The sequence below is a fragment of the Acomys russatus genome, chromosome 4 (assembly GCF_903995435.1).
Source record: "Acomys russatus chromosome 4, mAcoRus1.1, whole genome shotgun sequence".
NCBI lineage: Eukaryota > Metazoa > Chordata > Mammalia > Rodentia > Muridae > Acomys > Acomys russatus.
Window position 1 is genome coordinate 66661492 of NC_067140.1, and position 21950 is coordinate 66683441.

The following is a 21950-nucleotide window of genomic DNA, read 5'->3' on the forward strand; positions in this document are numbered from 1 at the left end:
GAGAGCAAGTACATGCACATGTGCCTAGGAAAGGCAGTCAGATTTTCCGGCCTGTATTGAGTTTTAAACACTCAGTTACAGGACACCAACTATGCAGCTCAAAATAAGCTGTACTGCCTTCAGTAAAATGCAATGGAATAATCTGTTTCTTTAGCCTCTGAAAGTGTTTTGTCTAAATTATTAACAAAGTAATGACGTTCCTTTAACACAATCAGGCGCTTACAAAGGCTCATAGAATAATAGCACCATGGCCATAGGAGCAGCAGCTCAAACGCTTTAGGCTTGGCTACCAAGGCCCCAAGTTGCACAAAAGTGAGTACTGCAAAGCATCCACAGAACAAAATGGTTAGGATGATTTACATCAAAACGATGACTACCAAAACAGAAATATGGGACTTAAATTACCTTTGCCAGACTGCAAGTTTTAGCATAACATGCAATGCCAGCCAAAACAGCCTCAATAACAGCAGCATATATCTGGGATAAGAGCCTACTTTAGAAACAAAAAATAATGGTTAATATAGTATCACATAATCTTGTAAAAAGCTGTACGCCTGGGGCAGAAGAGATGGCTCAGTGGTTAAGAGTACTGGCTGCTCTTCCAAGAGGACCAGGGTTCAATTCCCAGCAGCTCACAATTGTCTGTGACTCTAGTTCCAGAGAATCAGATGCCATTTTCTGGCCTCCAAAGGTGCTGCACACACGGGACACAACATACAAGCACACAAAACACTCACCCACATAAAATAAAATTAAAAATATTCTTTAAGAAAACTTCTATGTCCATCTATGGTAGTCTATAAGGTGTTTTAAAAAGAGAGGGTAGGGTGTTCTTGTAGGGCAGGATGGCCTCAAAATATTTTCTTACCTCCCACACTGCTGATATTACAGGCATAAAGCACCATGCCTGCCTCCCAAAAAAAACTGACTTTTAAATACACCAAGAAAAGTGCCAAAGTGGAACTAATTGAAAAATGGTTAAGAGCACTTGATGCTCTTGCAGAGGATCTGGGTTTGATTCCCAGCACCCAGCATCCACAACCACCAGGAAAGCCAGTTCCAGAGGAGCTAAGGGCTTTTTCTGATCTTCACAAATACCAATACTTATAGAGGACTGAATCCGATCTCCAGTGCTTACGTCAGATGGCTCACTACCACTTGCAACTCCAGTTCCAGGGGAACCTGGCGTGACTGGTCTCCTTGGGCACCTGTACGCGTACATCTACCCATACAGACACATAAGTATACCTAATTAAAAAATAAGTTTAGCCGGGCAGTGGTGGCGCATACCTTTAATCCCAGCACTCGAGAGGCAGAGACAGGTGGATCCCTGTGAGTTTGACGCCAGCCTGGTCTACAAAGCGAGTCCAGGAAGGACAGCCAAGGCTACACAGAGAAACCCTGTCTCGGAAAAACAACAACAACAACAACAACAACAAAAAAAGTGACTTTCTGTATTTATGAGCAAACAGATAAAATCAGCAGACTCCCAGAGCCTCTGTAGCAGGAACACCACCTAGACCCAGAGTTCCTGAGCACTGATAGAGTTGGAAAGCCTTTCCAGAAACACCCCCACACTCTTTAGATATCCTCTCCTCACTAGACTGCTAAAGGCTTGCTGCAACTATGAACTCAGGACGGCAATCTCAGGTGGACTGAGTTCAGGAAAGATTGAGTTCAACTAAAAGAAACAGGGCAGGCCACTGTCCACACAGCTTGCCTGATTAAGGATGTCCAGGCTCTTCTGAGGATAAGTACAGAGAAAGGGGGCTCATCCCCTCCCCTGACCCCCCGGCCCTGGAAAGCAAGAGGACTTGCTTGGCAAGGAACTGACTTCACAGAGACTACATGCTTTGAACTCTGTGAGGCCCTTGTAATGGACAGAGGGTGAGAAGAGTTTGACATTGAGGCTAATGCAGCAAGCAATGTCTCTGAGAGTAGAGTATGTTGTCTAAGGTCACAGAAACTCACAGTGAACTTGAACTTGATTCTTAGCTTGGTGCGTCTCCTCTACGTTACACCACACTGTCATCTCCTTCAATTCCTTCTTACGTCCTGTCTCACACCTCCATTTTATAGGCCATAGGTTAGGGTTGAAGAAGAAAATGGAATAAAGAAGCCCAAACAGCAAAATGACAACTCAGGGATTGTGGCGCCCGCCTTTAATCCCAGGGCTTGGGAGGCAGAAGCTGGCAGAGCTCTGTGAGTTCAAAGCCAGCCTGATTCACAGCGTGAGTTTCAGGACAGCCAAGGCTACACAGTCAGGCCTTGTAGGTCTGAAGAGAGAGGCAGGAGCACTAGGGGTTTAGAGTAGTACAGACAACACACTTTTGTGCTGGAGATTACTGAGTGATTATGAACAGTTACAGCGCTTGCACAGAACCTGAATGGGACTCGCAGCACTCACAACCACCACGAGATCCGACACACTCTTCTGGCTTTCTTGAGCACTAAACTCATGTGTGTACACACACACACACACACACACACACACACACACACACACACACACACACTCAAAGTGAGAAAAAAATGTCAAGTTCACATATGAGTGCCTCCTGATTATCAGCCAGGCCACAGCAGCGGGTGTATTGGCAGGAAGAGGCCTGTCAGGTACTAACAATGAGTTGTCTACTTCTGGGTGAGACTAGAAGGATTTCTCCACACCATGACACCTGAGAGAAGGATTTGTTTTTTGTTGTTATTGTTTTGTTTTTGAGGCAGAGGCACATAAGGCCTAAGTTGACCCTAAAGTTGTCATGCAGTCAAGAATGACCTTGAACTCTAGGTCCTCCGGCCTCCACCTCCTGAGCACAAATGCGGAGATGTGGATGTGTGCCCTGCACTGGCTGAAGGCAAGCTGTTTTGTTGTTGTTGCAGTTTTGGTATTTTCAAGACAGGGTTTCTCTGTGTAGCCTTGGCTGTCCTGGACTCGCTTTGCAGACTGTGCTGGCCTTGAACTCACAGAGATCTGCCTGCCTCTGCCTCCCTGAGTGCTGGGATTACAGGCATGAGCCACTGCACCCAGCAGGGTGAAGTTTTATAAAGCTTAAACTTTAAGATATATACAAAGATAGCCCTTTCATTGTCTCATTCAAATATCGCTCTATCTAACACTGGCTAGGTACCCCCTTCCCTCTGCACTACCTTAATTAAACTATCAACTAATTCAATACTGCCTAGCCCCACTTGGAGCTATACAGAACTTCAGACAAAACCTTAGTACATAAACCAATACATGGCTACTAAGCCACTTAATGGCCTGCTTGTGTTAGCGTCACCTTCACCTGGGTTCCACTAGGTCCAGTTTCCCACTAGCACTGTGATCTGAAATATCTGACATGGTTACACCTTGGCCCATTAAATACACCTTGATATTAATCCTTGAGTCAAGGCAGCAACAGATTTGGCGTAGGCAAATATCAAACGGTCCAGGATGAGGATCCCAGGCAGTGGTTAAGCACAGAGGACATGGAAATGGAAAAGAGGGTCAACTTGCTTTTAAAGTGAAAAAAAAAAGTGTGTGTGTGTGTGCGCGCGCGCATTGTGGTTAAGGTGACATTTATTCTAAAACCACAATCTTTTACCCCCGTAAATTTTAATTATGAGTATAGGTGTCCAGAGGCCAGAAGAAGGCATCAGACCTCCTAAATCTAGAGCTACTGCCTAGAGGGCCGCCCATGGCCCTGACCATGGCCCAGAAGTATTAACCAGAGTAACTGACATTTGTGCAGACTAAAATATAAAGTAAAATAACTAACTGGAAGTTTAAGTCAGAAATAAGTGTCATGTGGTGTCTGGACAACACTGCTAAGCTCCGAAGAAAGCTGTTGCTCTGATCCCCCTCAAACACTGATGTCATTGTGGGGTTTGGCTTTAGAAACACTGTACCTCCTGAGCTTTGGCCCCAAGAGACTGCAGCATGAGCACTTCTTGGTCACCAGTAAATAAAATAATTCATATATATTTTTCTTTGAGACAGTGTTTCTGTGTGTAATAACCCTGGCTGTCCTGCAACTTTCTTTGCTTTATACTCACAGCAATCTGCCTGCCTCTGCCTCCCGAATGCTGGAATTATGATTTTTTACTTTTATTTATTTGTTTGTTTATTTATTTCTTTGGTTTTTCGAGTCAGGGTTTCTCTGTGTAGTCCTTGGCTGTCGTAGACTCACTGTAGACAAGGCTGGCCTCCAACTCACTGCGATCCTCCTGTCTCTGCCTCCTGAGTGCTAGGACTAAAGGCGTGCACCACCATGCCTGGCCTGAGTGCTGGAATTAAAGGCATGTGTCACTACTTGTGGCCTGAACTCATATACTCTTAATTGGCTTAATTAGCATGGTTGTCAATAACTATCTCTAGTGGATCACTTCAGTGAGCAGCCTGACATGGGTGCTGGGAACTTGCTCTGGTCCTCCATGTGAGTGTCACACTCTCTTTACCACTGAGTTTATCTCCAGCCCCTAACACCACAGCCTATATTAGGTACTCAGGAAGATGTGCTGAATATAAGATGTTAAAGATAATGCCGGAGACCATTATGGATGGTCTATTTCCTTCCTTTATTTTCATATTTTCTATACTGGTTATATAACCTGTATTATATTTTCCCAGACAGAGACTCATTTTGTAGTCTAGGCTGGCCTGGAACTTGTGGCAGTTCACCTAACTCAGCCTCCTCATTGCTGAGACTGCAGGCGAGCTGCCACACGTAGCTTCCCTATCCTCCAAGAAACAACAGACTAACTAGGCATGGTGGCTCACACCTGTAATTACAACACCCAGGAGGCACAGAAAGAAAGTCACCACAACAGGCAGGAGAGATCTCTGCCAGTTCCAGACCGGCCTGGGTGACACGAGGTCCCTCTAATGGTTACGCTCATCAACTTGACAGGGTCTCGACTCCCCAGGGAGAAAGCTCTGGGTGTGTCTGTAATAGGGCATATAGCTTAGGTATCTGTGACAACTCAGTTCAATGTGAGCCTTACCACGCACACACAGAGGCAGTCATCTTTCTTTGCTTCCTGACTGCAGCTGCAATGAGATCAACCCCTTCATGTTCTTCTGCCACAAATCCTCTGCCATAACGGACTGTATACCTGAACTGTGACCAGGAATAACAAACCCTTCTTTCTTTAAGTTAACTTCCTCAGGTTTATTTGTCATTACTACTAGTGCATGTATATGTATGGTGTATGTGGTATGGGGTGAGGAGTACGCATGCGCCACAACACACGTATAGAGCATAACTTTGGGAGCCAGTTATTTCTCTCACCTTTCTGAGGCACACTCTTTCTTTCTGCTTGTTCCTGCTGCTCTGTGTACTCTATGCAGTTCCCTCACTCTGTTGCCTATCTTGACCCAGGAATACTGGAATTACAGATGCAAGCATGGCATCCAGCTTTGCGTGGGTTCTGGGAATGGAACTCAGGTCACTCTGCTTGCTCAGAAAGTGCTTTTACCTGTTAAGCCATTGCTGGTCCTTTTATTTTGTATTTAACAACATGTATTGATTGATTTGTGGACGGGAGGGTATGCAGCCTGCACCCATGTTGTGCAGCAGTCTCCTCCCAGATGAAACATTCCATCCTGGAGAGAATGCTCATTAAAACTCAGGAAATTCTATATTTTTATCTGATTTTATTTATTTATTTATTTATTTTTGGTTTTTCTAGACAGAGTTTCTCTGTGTACCCTGGCAGTCCCAGAATTCAGTGTGTAGACCAGGCTAGCTTTGAACTGCCTCCTGAGTGCTGAGATTAAAGACCATGCCTGGCAAGACTCAGGAAATCCTAAAGTTCAAGACTCAGAAAGTAGGGGCTGGAGAGATGGCTCAGTGATTAAGAGCACTGACTGCTCTTCCAGAGGTCCTGAGCTCAATTCCCAGCAACCACATGGTTGCTTACAACCATCTGTAATGTGATATGGCGCCCTCTTCTGGCCTGCAGGAGTACATGCAGGCAGAACACTGTACACATAATAATAAATAAATAAATCTTTTTTAAAAAGACTCAGAAAGTAGGGGCTGGAGAGATGGTTCAGAGGTTAAGAGCACTGGCTGCTCTTTGAAAAGTCCTGAGTTCAATTCCCAGCAACCACACGGTGGCTCACAACCTTCTATATCTGTTGCTCTCTTCTGGCCTGCAGGCATACATGCCGGCAGAACACTATACATAATCAATTAATCTTATAAAAAAAAAAAAAGACTCAGAAGTAAACAACCTGTTAAGTCTCAGAAGTCCCAGAAACTGAACAACTGTACAGGGCCCCTCCCTCTGCAGGGCTATGTGATCAGTAAGGGCTGCTGAGGAGACAGTCCAGGCTGCTGAGCTGCCTGCAGGCTGTGCAGAGAGCTACATCACCCAGGCTGGGGTGGGTGGTCAGTGACACAGCTGCAGCTGCCTTTGAGTCATCTACACTTCTATAAGTAACCCCAATAAACCCCCTGGTTTACCAAATTGACCTTTTGTGGTAAAGTGAGTAGATGTTTATTCATGTCTCCCCAGAAACAGTGTCACACAACAGTATGCCATATGCACGTGGAGGTCAGAGAACAGCTCAAAGGAGTCAGCTCTCTCCTGCTGTCTGGGCTCCAGGGATGACCAGGCTTGGCAGGGAGCACTCTTGCCTGCTGAGCCATATTGCTGCTTTTGGCCAGGTATTTTATCATGGTGACAAGGAAAGTAACTATATAGCCCTGTCTTAATAAGAAAAAAAGCAGACTGTTACATGTAGTAAGCAGATCTTCACATGCAGAAAGCAGACTGTCATGTGTAGGAAGCAGATGTCAAGTGTAGCCTCATGTCCGCTGTGCAGAAGCTTCACTGTGACCAACACGTAGTCTCTGAGAGCGTGTCTGGAGGTTCTCTTAGGAGAGTGAACTACCTGTGCATCCTGACTGACATCAGCCCTCTCCAGTTGGAGATGGAAGTCACCCTTTAGCTGACTGTCAGCCTGTGTGGGAAGAGGATGGCACTGTCTAACATCAGGCAGATTAAGCAAAGTACCCTGATATTCACAAGAATGCTGCAGCTAGGTTACCCTCGCACACAGGAGCCTGCATGCTCAAGTGATCTATAGACAATTATTTGTGGCCAATTTGGAGCTTTAGTGCATGTATTTCTGGTCTGTGGGCTCCTCCTTTATGTGGGGAGAGGGCAGTCAGTACAAAGTAGGGGCCTCTCTAGAGTACACGGCTGAGACTGGGAACACAGCTCTGGTCCACAAGCCTGAATGTCAAGTCCAGAGAAAACTCCACAGACCACATGAGAAACCAGATGTTCCCAAGGAATTGCAGAAGGTTTTGGTTTTAGAAAAATCCTCAATTAAAATTTTTCTTTTTTACTGTGATGAAGTGTAAAGAGAGGAAGTTATGTCATCATATGAACAGGCACACACACAGGAAGCCTGGGAGGCGTTCCAGAGTGAGGAGCAAAGCCAGCAAAGCCGTCTGGCCTGGGTTCCAAACTGAGGGGTCCTGGGGACTGACTGTGAAGCGTACAGCAGTGTCTGCCTTGTAACCAGATGTCCTTGTCCCTGCTGATCTCAAGGGGCAGCAGAAGAGCCACAAAGAAACTCAACTTTGAGAAGAAGAAATAAAATTAACCCAAGGACTTACATTTGCTCAGTTGTCCTGGGCAGCTTGTCATCCTCACCTGGAGAGGGAAACGTTTCCTTTTAAGTTAAATACAACATATGCACAGACAACAGTGGTGCTCGGCTTCTCCCAGAATCGTCTTGGACTTTCATTTACCGTCCCCCCCACCCCCCGACCCTTAGGCTCTGGGATGTTTTTACCTATACTAAAAAAAATTTTTTTTTAACTTAGAAGTTTTCCTTTTTTATTTATTTCCTTAATTATCTGACCGAAGTCATCTTTGTTTTCAGAGTTTCCTGGCTTTTATATTAATTAATGGCTTTTGATGTCCTGACCACTGGGAAGCAATGCTGGGAGTCAGACTCATTCAAAAGCTTTCCCCCATGTCTCTGGACCTGAAGCTTCAGAGTACCCCAACAAGCAGGGTCCCCCTAGTCAGCCTAGCCTTCCTGAGGGACACTGCCACAGGTCCTCAGCTACAGTTCATCCTATCATGGCCTATTCTCCCTTTTCTCACAAAGGTAATTAGGCAGATACTCAGTCACGATATTTAACTGTGGCCCACATCCCCTGCTATCTCACACTAACTCTCATTAATCTTGGTCTTTCTTCTGACACTGAGCACAGGGGCATGCACTTGGCTAGACCTCAATTACAGGCTGAACCAGTGAGTTCTGTGAGGAATGAGTTAGGCCCATCACCTCTCCAGGTGCAGTCTGGGAGGGAGTCAAGGCCTACAAGATAGGGTTTTGTATAAAATAGTAAATTGCATGTTAACTTCTCCTTCGTGGGACAAACCATTAAGTAAGAGTTGGTAAGATGACTTTTGCAGGGACTTACCCAAGTAAGGAACATGAGTAGCTCCAAAAAAGTATGTTCTTGAACATGCCAGAGGTCCCTTTGGTGAGACACACTGAGCGACCTGTATTGAAGGGAGGGGAGAGAAGATGAGTAACCAGGAGCTGGTGAGCTGGCTCAAAGGGGAACGCTGTGTACCTCACATGCCCGGCCATCCAAACTCACTCCCCAGAACCCAAGAGAGATGGAAGGAGGGAACAGACTTCGCAAGACTGGCCTCGGGCCTCGGGCCTCGGGCCTCTACTCACATGCCGTGGCATGTGCACACCCCCGCCCCACTCCATGAGCTTACACATAATAATCAAACTTTTAAAAAGGAGCATACTTAGACAAGTAATACGTAAGAGACAAAAAGCAAATAGGTAATGGAATGAAGTTTATTTAACTGAAACTGATTTACTTTTTAAAGACAAGACTAACTTGATTTAAACAATAGCATTTATCACGTATATTTGAATTTTGATCTTATTTATATTTATTTACATGAGGAATGTATACAGGTATACTGTTGAGTATAGCAGGAATTGGTTCTCTTCTTCTGCCATGTGAGTGTGTGTGTGTGTGTGTGTGTGTGTGTGTGTGTGTGTGTATCCGTCCCCTAGTTAGGTTTAACTGTTAATTTGACACAGCCTAAAGTCCCCTGATAAGAGAGTCTCAGTTGAGAGATGGCCCAGATCAGGCTGTCCTGTGGGCATGTCTATAGGGGAACTGTCTTCACACATGGAAGAGAGCCCATCCCACTGTGGAAATGACCTTAGGCTGAGTAAGAAGGCTAGCTAAGCATGTGAGTTCCTGTCCCTAGGGCCCTTAGTGATGAACTGTGGTCTCCAAGTACGAGTCAAATAAATCCTTTCCCTCCCTCAGTTGCTTTGGTCAGTGTTTCATCACAACAGGAAGGAAACAGAATACAGGGGTCGAACTTAAAATGTCAGGTGTGACACCAAGCGACGTTAGCTGCTGAGCCCTTTCCTCAGCCCTCTGTGTTCACTTTTGTTGTTTTAACCAACCTTGGCTGCACTGTAAGGTCCTGTTGGGTACACAGTCAGCCCAGGATATTAGTGAATTTACAACTCATGAGGAAAAAGCAGGCAATGTGCTTGGGGTTGGGCTACCATTATCATTCAGCTCAGGGAACTCACAGTAAATCCCTTGCCCACACATAGAGGGACATAAGGGCAGCTACAAATTCAGGAAACACAGGCTATATACAGAATAAGCTTCTCTAGATTTAAAACTTTTTATTCTTATCCTCTGTTTTAAGTTCTTTTTTAATACCACCCATGTCCACATGTCTGATAAAAAGTTAATTACTCAATGGAGACTGTACTTTTGAGGTGATTGCAGGCTGTATCAAGTTGGCAGTCAGTGCTAAGGAGGACATCAGAGCGGCAAGATCCTACAGGAGCATGCATCTGGTAAGAGCTCTAACCTGAGCGAGCTTGGAAGAGGCCCAAGGCTTTCAAGCTTTCAGCCCAGAAATGCTAAACCATATCCACTTGGGTCTCATGTTCTTGAAATCCTAATTAAAAAATAATTAGTCATGCTACGTCTACCATCCTAGCTACCCTAATCTCCTGCAACATTTTTTTAAAAACCACTTTGTTAGAAACAATTGAAAATATTTGAAATTCTATTAAGACAGCATAGACTTTGACAATCACTAGAGTCCCACATTCAGTGTTCCCTTTATTTGTGCGTGTGTGTCCTGGGGGTCGTACATGTTCATATATATGGGTGCAGGTATAAACATGCCATGGTATATGTCTAGGTAACCTTCAGATGGTGGTCTTTGCTCTTCTACCGTGTTTGAAACATGTTGCTGCATACACCAGGCTAACTAATCGCCAAGTGTCCGGAGAGTCTCGGCTTCTGCCTCCCACCTTGCAACAGGGGCACACTGGGGTCATGCGGACTTGCCCCCTAATGTTTCCTTCTAAAGAATATAGCAAACAATATACAGCCTGATCTCCTAAGTTCCATCCCTGGAACTCATGTAAAAACAGAAGAACTGGCTCTGTGCTCCACACATGTACTGTGAAACACTGGTATAGCCCTCTCCCCAGCATCACATGCATGCAATAAATATAAACAAATATAAAGTGTTTTCAAAATCATACCCAATACTTATTAAAATTTATATCATGAATTACAAACCACTTCTTTTCACTGTAAAACAACTTCAAATTCAGGATTAAGTGAACATAATAATTGAAAAAACGTTCCTTTTGGCCAGCAGCCTATTCTTTTTTCTTTCTTTCTTTCTTTTTTTTTTTTTTAACAGAATTAATCCACTTTATTTTACTTGTAAAAACCCTTATGTGGTAGCCACAGCTGGAGCCTGGGTCCTCTGAACAGACACTCTGGTGTGGGTTTTCACAAGATGATCAGTGAATTCCTGATAAGGAGACTTGGTGAACACAGTTTCTTTCCAGAGATCGGGTGTCAGGTAGCTGTAGGTCTTGGAAATGGCATCAAAAGTGGCCTTGGCAAAGTTGCCCAGGGTGGCAGTACAGCCCCTGGCTGATGTGTAGCAGTCATCAATACCAGCCATCATCAGTAGCTTCTTGGGCACAGGAGCTGAGACACTGCCAGTGCCTCTGGGAGCAGGGATGAGACACCAAAACAGAGCCACAGCAGCCTGTCGCCTTGCATGGAACAGTGTGTGGCTTGCCAATCTTGTTCCCCCAGTAGCCTCTCCGCACAGGGATGATGGAAAGGTTGGCCAAGACGATGGCCCCTCGGATAGCAGTGGCTACCTCCTTTGAGCACTTAACACCAAGACCAATGTGACCATTGTAGTCCCCAATAGCGACAAAAGCCTTGAACCTGGTCCGCTGGCCGGCCCGTGTCTGCTTCTGCACTTGAGAACCTCATCCTTTAGGGATGCGCCCAGGAAAAAGTCAATAATCTCGGACTCCTTAATGGGCAGGGAGAACAAATACATCTCCTCCAAGGACTTGATCTTCATATCCTTAACCAGAGGGCCCAGCTTGGTGACCGGGATCCACTCCTTGTCTTCGGCTTTTCCTCCACGAGCCCCGCGGCCTCGACCACGGCCACGGCCTCGGCCACGACTGCGGCCCCTAAGACTGCTGCCGAATCCTCCGCGGAAGCTGACTTGCCCTCCTAACCCTGGGCTCCCGGGGCCTCCGGACCCTCCCGCTGCACCGGCGTCATCCGCCATTTGGTGTTTTCCCGAGGAAGAAGAAGCCAGCAGCCTATTCTTGTCATTACATAGTAAAGTTAAGTTCAGCCAGTCTGGCCACTCACCATGTGTTTGGCACAGCTCCCTGCAGAACCAGTGTTGCGCACCAGGTGCCCCTCAGAAGGGAAGTTGAAGCTGCCGGCACTCAGGTTGTCTCGTGTGGAGTGGCTACCGAAGAGCACACATGGCTGCCTATGAGGGCTAGAACAGCAAGCGAATAGTCATCAGACAAGGCCCCGTGAGCGTTTCTGAATGATGTGAGCACAGGATGGGCAAAGTCCAATCCACCTAATGTTCTTGGCTGGCTTGGAAGGAATGCCAGATGTCCCTGACGCCTCATAGTGATTCATGGGAATTAGAAGCATACTCCTGCTAAGTTTATACTTTTCCACTTGACCTTTTTGAGGAACCAACTATTTGAGTTTGCTATAAAAAACATAATGAGGATTCCCCCCAATTACTTATAAGGTAAAATATTAACTGAAATACAGCTTTTAATGAATCACAGTAGAGACTCTGACAAGAACTCTAGTGCCCCATATGTGACCACCTCCCCTTGGTGGGGAGGCCTGGTGGCACTCAAAGAAAGAATAAGCAGGCCACCAAGATGAGACTTGATAACCTATGACCAGATAGTGGGGGAGGAGGTCCCCCTCGGTCATAGACCTAGGGGAGGGGAATACGGTAAAAGTGGGAGGGAGGGAAGAATGGGAGGAAAGGATGGGATAACAATTGAGTTGTAATCTGAATAAATTAATTAAATCAAAACAAAACAAAAAAAGAATCATAGTAGTTGAACTATTCAGACCCAATAGACAACAGAGTAGCTACCGTCTTCTAAGGAGGGCAGGAGGAGAGAAGGGTGCTCAGGGTGTTCCTGTCACACCCCTCCCCGCACACCCACTGGCAGCCCTGGTCGTCTCTCCTCTCCTCTAACTAGACTCCCACCTCCTGTTCACTCTGTTAGTGCTCTCACCAATCCCTTCAGACAGTTTAGTCAGAGAGCTTTCCTAAGAGCCACCAAGGGGCTGGGCAGTGGGGGTGTATGCCTTTAATCCCAGCACTTGGGAGGCAGAGGCAGGTGGACTGTTACATAGAGAAACCCTGTCTCGAAAAGAAAGGAAGAAAGAAAGAAAAAGAAAAAGAAAAAAAGAGCCACCAAGGATATTCCACATGTAGCACCTAGCAAATCAAATGAACATGACTCACTTTTCCCCTGAAACTTAATTAAAAGTTTAAACAGAAAAAGACGTATCTAAAACATAGAAAGGTGGTTTGACCGCCTGGCCACAAGAGGTGGCGCTGTCAGGAGGTGTGGCCTTGCTGGAGGATGTGTGCTACAGTGGAGGTGGGCTTTGAGGTTACATATCCTCAAGCTGTACCCAGTCACACACTCTTGCCCTGCTGCCTGTGGGTCAAAATGGAGATCTCTCAGCTCCTTCTCCAGCCTCATGTCTGTCTGCACGCTGCCATGACAGTGGACTAAGCCATGGAAGCTGTAAGCCAGCCCCATGTCTGCTTGCACGCTGCCATGGTGACAGCGGACTAAACCATGGAAGCTGTAGGCCAGCCCCAGTGAAATGCTCTCCTTTATAATATAGAGTTGCTGCCGTCATAGTGTCTCTTCACAGCAGTGTAACCCTATCTAAGACAGACTGTTAGGCTGGACTGGACTTGGGGGAAAACAGAGGGATCATTTGTCTCTTGCACCGATCAAAACAAGAAACAAAACAAACAAACCTCCTGCTGATCATGACGAGATGTGGAAGTAAATACTCAGAGACCTTACCCCTGCCATCTTTTGCAGGTGCTGGGTACTTTAATTCATCTTAACCCCCCACCCCAAATACTGCTGTTCCCTGCCTGCAGCTGGACACTGTTGCATTTTGCTTTCCTGAGCTAGGGACAGAATAAAAATTAATTTCTTTTAGATTGAAGCAGATTATTTATAATATTTTAACAGCCATTTTACTATAAGATTACAGAAAAATAAAGCAAATACAAAAGTACTAAGCACCAAGACAAGTAAGTCATAACTGCAGATTTCTTACTCTGTAACAATCATCCACTCACACTCTGAACTTAGCTCTTTTCTATATTCAACACTCCTGTTTTCAACTCCATTTTCTCAGTCGCCATGGGCGCTTTTTTCCCAGGTAACATACCTGTTTTCAGTAATATGGCTGGAGATCATTCCATGGCTGAAGTAGCTTCTGAATGGCTAAAAAGAAGTCAGTATCTGATGTAAGACAACAGCTTTGAAAATGATCAAACTTTCACAGTGTGTAAGTCGTATTTAACAGGAAGACAGAGGTGTGCTCAGAGTACAAGAGCACAGAAAGGTAATGTAGATAAAATCATGAGCTTGAGGTACAGCAACGAAACAAAACATAGTAGAAAAGAAAGAAAGAAAGAAAGAAAGAAAAAGGGCGGCGTCACCACTACCACCGGCTCAGAAGGAGAAATTTTTTTTTTGCTGGTTTTTCGAGACAGGGTCTCTCTGTGTAGCCTTGACTGCCCTGGACTCGCTTTGTAGACCAGGCTGGTCTCGCACTCACAGAGATCTGCCTGCCTCTGCCTCCCGAGTGCTGGGATTAAAGGCATGCGCCACCATGCCCAGCTAGAAAGAGAAATCTTAAGTGCTGCCAGAGGAGAAAAGATCTATATCCACGGAAACAAAGATTGAGACAAAAATTTTATCATTAGAAACAATGTGAATAATATTGTTGGAGATATCGACAGCAACATCATTCAAGTACTGAAAGCAAATATCAAACAAAAAAACCTATTAACCTATAGAATTTTGACATTGCAAAAATATCTTTCAGAAATGAAGTTGAAACCAGGAGTGGTACCTATATATGGTGGTTTGAACTAGAATGCCCCCCCTTCCCCCCAGGCTCATACACTTGAATATTTGGTCCCTAGTTAGTAGAACTGTTTGGGAAGGATTAGGAGGTGTGGCCTTGTTGGAGGTGTGGCACTGGGGTGAGTTTTGAGCTTTCCAAAGCCCAGGCCAGGGTTAGTATCTCTCTGCCTTCTGCTTGTGAGTCAGATGTGAGCTCTCAGTTACTGCTCTAGTGCTATGCCCTGCCTGCTGCCATGGTCCTCACTATGATGGTCAGACTCACCCTCTAGAGCTGTAAGCCCCAATAAACTCTTTCTTCTGGCAAGGTGTCTTAGTTAAGGTGTTTTTTCACAGCAATAGTAAAATAACCAAGACATTATCTATTGCCCCAGCACCTGGGAGGCAGGAGCAGAAAGCCAGTTCAAGGCCAGCCTGGACTACATAGTGAGACCCTGTCTCCAAACAAACAACAGTGGGGGGAGGAAAGGTATGTTTTTTTCCCTTGTACATATTGAAGCTGAAAGAGTTCATCATCATAAGACTTAGTTACAAACAATGTTAAAGACCATCCTTAGAGGATGAAGATACCATACAGAGAAATGCTAAGCACCAGAGGAAGGTAAAATCAAACAGTTAAGATTCTTTTCAGGTTATTATGGTCTTCAAAAATAATAGGGGCAATGTATAACAATATAATGAGCACACATGTGCATGCATGTGTGCGTGTGTGCGTATAGGGGGCTTATTCTGGACTACTGTGGTACACTGAAGAACAGGAATAGTGACAGTTTGAGCCCAATGTAGGCTAACATGCACCCTCACAAAAGCTCTCTAATTCTTCCTGTTGAATAGTTTTTATGATGGTTCTGTTCCCTGGTTTTTAAAACAGACAGATGACTTTAGTCCTGAAGTGTACCTTAGCCTAACCAAGCAGCTGGTAACTCGTTACCAAGCAGGCTTGAAATGACAGCGTGGCACTCGTGACCAAGAGGCTCCACAGGTATTCAGAGGTACAGAAGTGTTAACCAGCACTCAGTGTAACCATTGGTTGGGGATACCACCATGCTGAAAGGTGAATATCCTTCTAATAGAGAAGCTGGCACAATAAAAAACATTTTTGGGGTATAGGGATTTGAAACCGGGGCCTTCAACATACTGTGTTGTTTTTTGTTTGGTTTTGGTATTTTTGGCAAAGGAAGGAATTTATTTTATGACATATACAACATGATTTCTAGAAATGATAGCCAAGCCGGCTAGCTGTCTCTGCCTTTAATCCCAGCACTCCTTTAATCCCAGCACTCAGGAGGCAGAGGCAGGTGGATCCCCGTGAGTTCAAGGTAGGCCTGATCTACAAAGCGAGTCCAGGACAGCCAAGGCTAACACAGAGAGACCCTGTCTCAAAAAGCAAAAAAAAAAAAAAAAAAAAAAAAAAGAAAGAAAGAAAGAAAGAGATCCAAAACAAACCTCTAGAGTGGTGAATCTTGAAAAACTTTTAATAAGCCAGGCATAGTGGTACATGTCTCTTACCCTACCATCGGGAGGACAGAGACAGATAGACATCTTTAAGTTCCAGGCCAGTCAGGGTCACATAGTCAGACCCTGTCTCAATACAACAATAAGAAGAACAACAACATAATAACAAAAATAATAAATTTGCCATTTTTCTTTCTCTTTATGACTTTTTACTTACATACCTCACCGGCCTGAGATTCTGAAAGTTCCAGCAGGAAAGGGATTTCTGTGTCAAAATTAGCAAAGAAGCTTGTCCACTGATGCTCAAATGCTGCCAAGTCCTATTGAGAAACAAACGGAGAGCGTTAAGTAAGAGGCACAGTAGTAGAGAACAGAACACGAACCTATCTAAATATTAGGCTGCTCTGTACATCCTACCAAAGGACACAAGTCCTCATTACTTCCACCTAGCTACAAACTTATGCGACCTATAACGACAACCTGCCATCAAGATGTACTGGTACAACAGTGCAAGATATAATGGTACAACAGTGCAAGATATAATGGTACAACAGTGCAAGATATAATGGTACAGTAGTGCAAGATATAATGGTTCAATAGTGCAAGATATAATGGTACAACAGTGCAAGATATAATGGTACAGTAGTGCAAGATATAATGGTACAGTAGTGCAAGATATAATGGTACAACAGTGCAAGATATAATACTGTGCAATAGTAGCACAAATGATATGGGAGTAACCAACCACTTTTTAAAAATCAGATTTAAGGCCTACTATAAGAGATGGAACCCATAACTGACACGCAGGAACTTGAAACTAAATAGGTCATGGGCTACTAATACTATTCTGCTAAATGAGTTTAACAACAATAGCAAAGAAAGAGTCCTAATCATGTGTGCCTACACCTATAGATCTGTGTATGACTCAACCCTCATCGGGGAAGCTTCTTCCTGGAGAGGATGGTAATTAATACGGAGAGCCACACTGTGAGCCTGGCGTGTGAGGCACTCAGCATGAGAGCACTCCGAGAGTGAGACACTGTGGAGTCCTTAGCCCTAACTAAGATGTCATTATCATCTCCCTCTAAGGAGCAAGGATTTACGCAGAAGAGGAGGGAGAAAGATTCTAAGAGTCAGAGGTAGGAGATGACTCCAAAGCAACTGCATCTTCAAGATACAACAGGGTGACACACATACTAGTTAAGCCTATCACAGAGTCCTCTGGAGGACTCCCCCCAGCAGGGAAGCAAAGCAGATGCCAAGGCTCACAGCCACACTGCGAGCAAGGCACTGGGAGTCTGTGGAACAGTGGGAAGATAAGGACCCGGAGAGGACAGGAGCTCTAGAATGAGAACAACAAAGCCAAAAAATCTGGACCAGGGGGCCTGCAGAGACTGATGCACCAACGAGGACATTGCAAGCAGAGAACCTAGACCCCCTGTTCAGATGTAGCCAACGGGCAGCTCAGTCTCCATGTGGGTCCCTAGTAAGGGGACATGGACTCTGGTGTCCGCTATTTGATCACTTACGTCCCCCTGGTGGGGCAGCCTTGCCAGGCCACAGAGGAAGAGGAGGCAAGCAGTCCTAATGAGGGGTCAGATGATAGGGGAGGAGGAGTCCCTCTTTCAGAGGACTAGGAGAGGGGGAAGAGGGGAAGGAGAAGGGAGGGTGGGAATGGGAGAAGATGAGAGAGGAGGGTTACAATCAGGATGTAATGTGAATTATAAAAAAACTTTTAAAAACTTACAGAGATTATGATAACATATACAAAGTCTGCACAAGTTCAAGCCAGACAAATCCCAGCATGCAGAAGGATAAGTGGACACAAAGTCACATCTCCATCCATCAATCTACTTGCAACTAATGCCTGCTAGGAGAGAAAACTGGTCCTCTCCAGTAGAGTGATACTGAGGACTTCAACTACACAGGGCAGGCCCCAGCTCAGGAGTGGTTGGCCAACACTCCGTGGGACTCCATGTTTTCTGTGTGCTGGTTTGTTTGTTTTTGGTCTTCTTGATTTTTCTGTTTATTTTTGTTTTGTTTTGTTTTGTTTTTTTTTTAGAGAGAAAGAATATAAAGTTGGATGGGTAGGAACATGAGGAGGATCTAGGAGGAGCTGGTGAAATATGATCACTATAGTGTAACATTTTCTTTTAAGACTATAAATAAAAAAAGAGCAAATAATAATGTAACCTATTACTATTAAGTTAATTATCAATTTCATTGTTCTTAGCTTCAGAGTATAAGCTCTGAGCCTATTTATGAGTTCTACTTTCCCATTTTCTAATTCATTAATTTCTTTTTAAAATCTTTTCATTTTTTTTACTTTATGTTTATGGGTGTTTCGTCTGGGTATAGTGTACATGTCTAGTTTCTGCAGGCACTAGAAGGGACACCAGATCCCCTGGGACTACAGCTCCAGATGTTTGTGTGCCACATGAAGGTGCTGAAAACTGAACCCAGGCTCTCGGGAAGAGTATACAATGTTCTTAACTGCCAAGCCATCTCTACAGTCCAATTCATTAATTTCTATTTTCATTTAACAATTTTATTTAGTCGGGTTGCTGCGATGCACACCTTTAATCCCAGCATTTGGAAAGCAGAGGCAAGTGGATAGATCTCTGTTGAGTTTAAGGCCAGCCAAAGATGGTAGATGTCTACACCTCTTTTTGAGAGACTTTCTTCAAAATAAATAAAATAAAGTTTATTTATTATTATGGTGTGGGGTGTGCAGGCATGCCACAGTGTTGTCTTCCACCTCTATGTGTGCTCTAGGGACTATCTTAGATCATTAGGCGTGCACGGCAACTGCAGCTTCTTGCTAGACCATCTACTTTCTGTTAAATCAGTTCTTTCCTCCCTAGTATTTCATTTGATATTTATTTTCACTTGAAAATTTCTTCTAAGCAAGGTATTAGTAGATTTTCATGACTTTGCTTCTTGATACCCTGACTTCAGCTTTATCTTCATCAAAAACTAAAAGAAAGTTTAAAATTCAGTTTTTAAGAATTATTATTAGTTTAAGTTCTAGCATTTACCTAATAACTGTTGTAAAAACCTACTCCTCAGTTTCCTTAGTATCTATTAACCCCTAACAATGTCCAATAATGAAATTAGTTACATTATTGTGGAAAATATATCTGACCTTGCTCCTGGTTCCAGACATACAGCTCCCAGCACATGATTATCTTTTGTACACTTACTTTCCTTATTCCTATGTGCCTTTCTTTAACAGTAATTTGAGTGCTTAAATCTATGTTAAAAATCTCTTAAGTTAAACTTTAATTCTGTATCATGAAAAAAAAAAAAAAAAGAAAAAAAAGAAAGAAAGACAACCAAAAGAAAAGATTGAGGGCTGGAGGGATGGCACATGGTTAAAAGCATATATTTATTGCTCTTTCAGAGGACCAGTGTTTGATTCTCAGAGCACACATGGAGCTGACTGCCTAAGAAACATCCATCTCAGTAATGTATGTTCAAAACCTGTTAGGGCTATTATGGGTGTTGCTTTACTGTCTGTTTGTTTTTTGTTTTGTTGTTGTTTTTAGGTTTTGCAATGAAGAGACCCAAACCAGTGTGAATCTTATGTCTTTACCTATTTATGGCTGCCAAAACATTTACTGCTTTTTTGTTTGTTTTTGACAAGGAGAGGGGCCTATGTGTCAGTACTGACCTTTCTGGAGGAAGCTTCTCTGGGACATAGAAAAACTGTTTCCTCCTCCCTTTTTTCTCTTTCTTTTCTTTTCTTTCTTTCTTTTTTTTTTTTTTTTTTTTGAGACAGAGTTTCGCTGTGTATTCCCTGATGTTCCGGAACTCACTCTGAGACGAGGCTGGTCTCAAACTCACAGAGATCTACCTATCTCTGCCTCCCAAGCTGACAGAATTAATGGCAAGTGTCGTCATGCTTGGCTACCTTTTTCATTATATAGATTCAAACTTTCTACTATTCTAAGGAAATACAATTTTAAAGACTATCTATTTTCCTTTCCTTTTTATACTTTTATCTCTATTTCCTTCTGCCCAAAGGAACTAGTAACAATACTGGCAGCAGCATGAAACTACATTATGGCCTCTAAACTTACTCCTCAACTAAACACACAGGAGCTGTCTGGAGAAATGGCTGGCCACAAGTGAGAAGCAGTAAAAATTCCAAATGATCACGTCATCTCTGGCAATGCTAGAGAATGGGGGGAGTATGCAGAGAAGGAGAGAGATAGATTCTAATTTTCTTGGTGTACCTTCCAAGTACATCAGTCTTAGGTACTCTTTTTCTTTTGTTTTTTAATTATTGCGCTCTCTCTCTCTCTCTATATATATATATATACATATACACACACATATATATACACATACATATATATGTATATATGTCTATATCTATCTATATATGTGCGACAGTATATATAGGACATATATATGACAGTGTATGTATGTGTATATATATATACACACAAATGTATATACATATATACACATAAACACATATATGTAACACAGTAAACACAATCTACCTATTTTAAATGGTTTAGTACAAAATATAAGTGACACATCGTAGAGGATTCCGTCAAACTATAACTAATTATTTATTTATTTACCTATCTATCTGTTAAACTATGACCTTTATTTATTTAATAGGTTAGAGAACAATTTTTTTTAAAAGATTTATTTATTTATTTATTAAGTGTATAGTGTTTTGCCTGCATGTATGCTTGCAGGCCTTAGAGGACACTTCTGAGAGATTGGTTTTCTCCTCTGGATTTCAAGGACCAAACATAGGCCATCAGGCTTGGCAACAAGTGTTCCTACCTGCTGAGTCATCTCATTAGCCTCAGCAAGATTTTGTTTGTTTGCTTTTGTTTATTTCTTTTGAGACAGGGACTCACTGTGTAGTCCACGCTGGCCCTGAGCTCACAGAGGTCCACCAACCTGTGCTTCCAGAGTGCTAGGATTAAAGGCATGTGCTGCCACACCCAGATAAACAATTAACGACTGAAGAGCTAACAAATTACAGTCTAGGGTGGGACACATTTTTGTAAACAAGACTGCAGTAGAACACAGACACACCCAGTTTAAGCACTGTCTAGAATAGCTTTTTGCTACAGTGATATTGCTGACCAGCTATAAGGACTTAGGCAGGATATTACAATATTATTATCTAGCCAATAGGACAAGTTTGCTACCTCTGTTCTCTTTAAGCAACTTGTCATCTTAATTTTTCATGCTATAAAAGACGACTTCTGCATTGTTTTACTAAAGTCCAGTATAATACCCTCCCCCTGAGGGGAGGAAAAGAACAACAACAAACAAAACAAAACAAAACAAAAAATACCAAAAAAACTGTCTTCAGGTGAAACTAGCTGCCTCAGCAGGAAGGAGGCCTAAGTTTTCCTCAGAGTGGAGGAGGAAGCTTCAATTCTGCCAGCTTTTTTTCCCCCCTTTCAGGAGTCCAGCACAATCTAGGAAGAGGGTCTTTAATTAAAGCAAACTAAGATATACCTTGTATTTGTTCAAATTAAATACCTTTGGTGTGTATGTGGTTAGGATAATGCTCATAATTACGTTAAATACGCTTGGGCTCCTTACTTGTGAAAGCATATTCTCCAGGGACCTAGGATCCACCCTGCTGTAGACATTCCACAGACTCAGGCTCACATCCTGCAACTGCAACAGAGGGCAAACACTGACATAACTAAGTCAAATCACCAGGGTAGTCAATTACTTCTGCTCTGCTGATATTAAAAAATTATCCTGGTACAAATAGTGCTATTAGAATAATAAACTGTATGTATTATTATTAAACCAAGGCTTCATTAATTCCATTAGGATAAACAAAAATTTCACTAATCATATTTGACCCTATACAAAATAATAAATGACTTCTCATTCAAGGAAATTATGTTCAGAATCGTCAATACATCATCTGATTACATTCAATGATGGCACATACATATATACACTTTTTTCTTTGTAA

The 21950-nt window shown here is 43.4% G+C and overlaps 1 protein-coding gene and 1 pseudogene across 1 annotated transcript in view; both read right to left on the reverse strand.

Moving 5' to 3' along the window:
- The window catches only part of Dnaaf9 (dynein axonemal assembly factor 9), a 116440-nt gene that overhangs the window by 66964 nt on the left and 27526 nt on the right, over window positions 1-21950 (reverse strand). Inside the window, exons 7-13 of the mRNA XM_051144642.1 lie at window positions 21563-21640; window positions 16201-16299; window positions 13824-13879; window positions 11724-11859; window positions 8436-8517; window positions 7617-7653; window positions 406-493 (exon numbers count right to left, since the gene is read on the reverse strand). Coding sequence (XP_051000599.1) covers window positions 406-493; window positions 7617-7653; window positions 8436-8517; window positions 11724-11859; window positions 13824-13879; window positions 16201-16299; window positions 21563-21640 — 576 coding nt within the window. The remainder of the gene's footprint in view (window positions 1-405; window positions 494-7616; window positions 7654-8435; window positions 8518-11723; window positions 11860-13823; window positions 13880-16200; window positions 16300-21562; window positions 21641-21950) is intronic.
- LOC127188206 (40S ribosomal protein S2-like) lies at window positions 10722-11637 on the reverse strand (annotated as a pseudogene).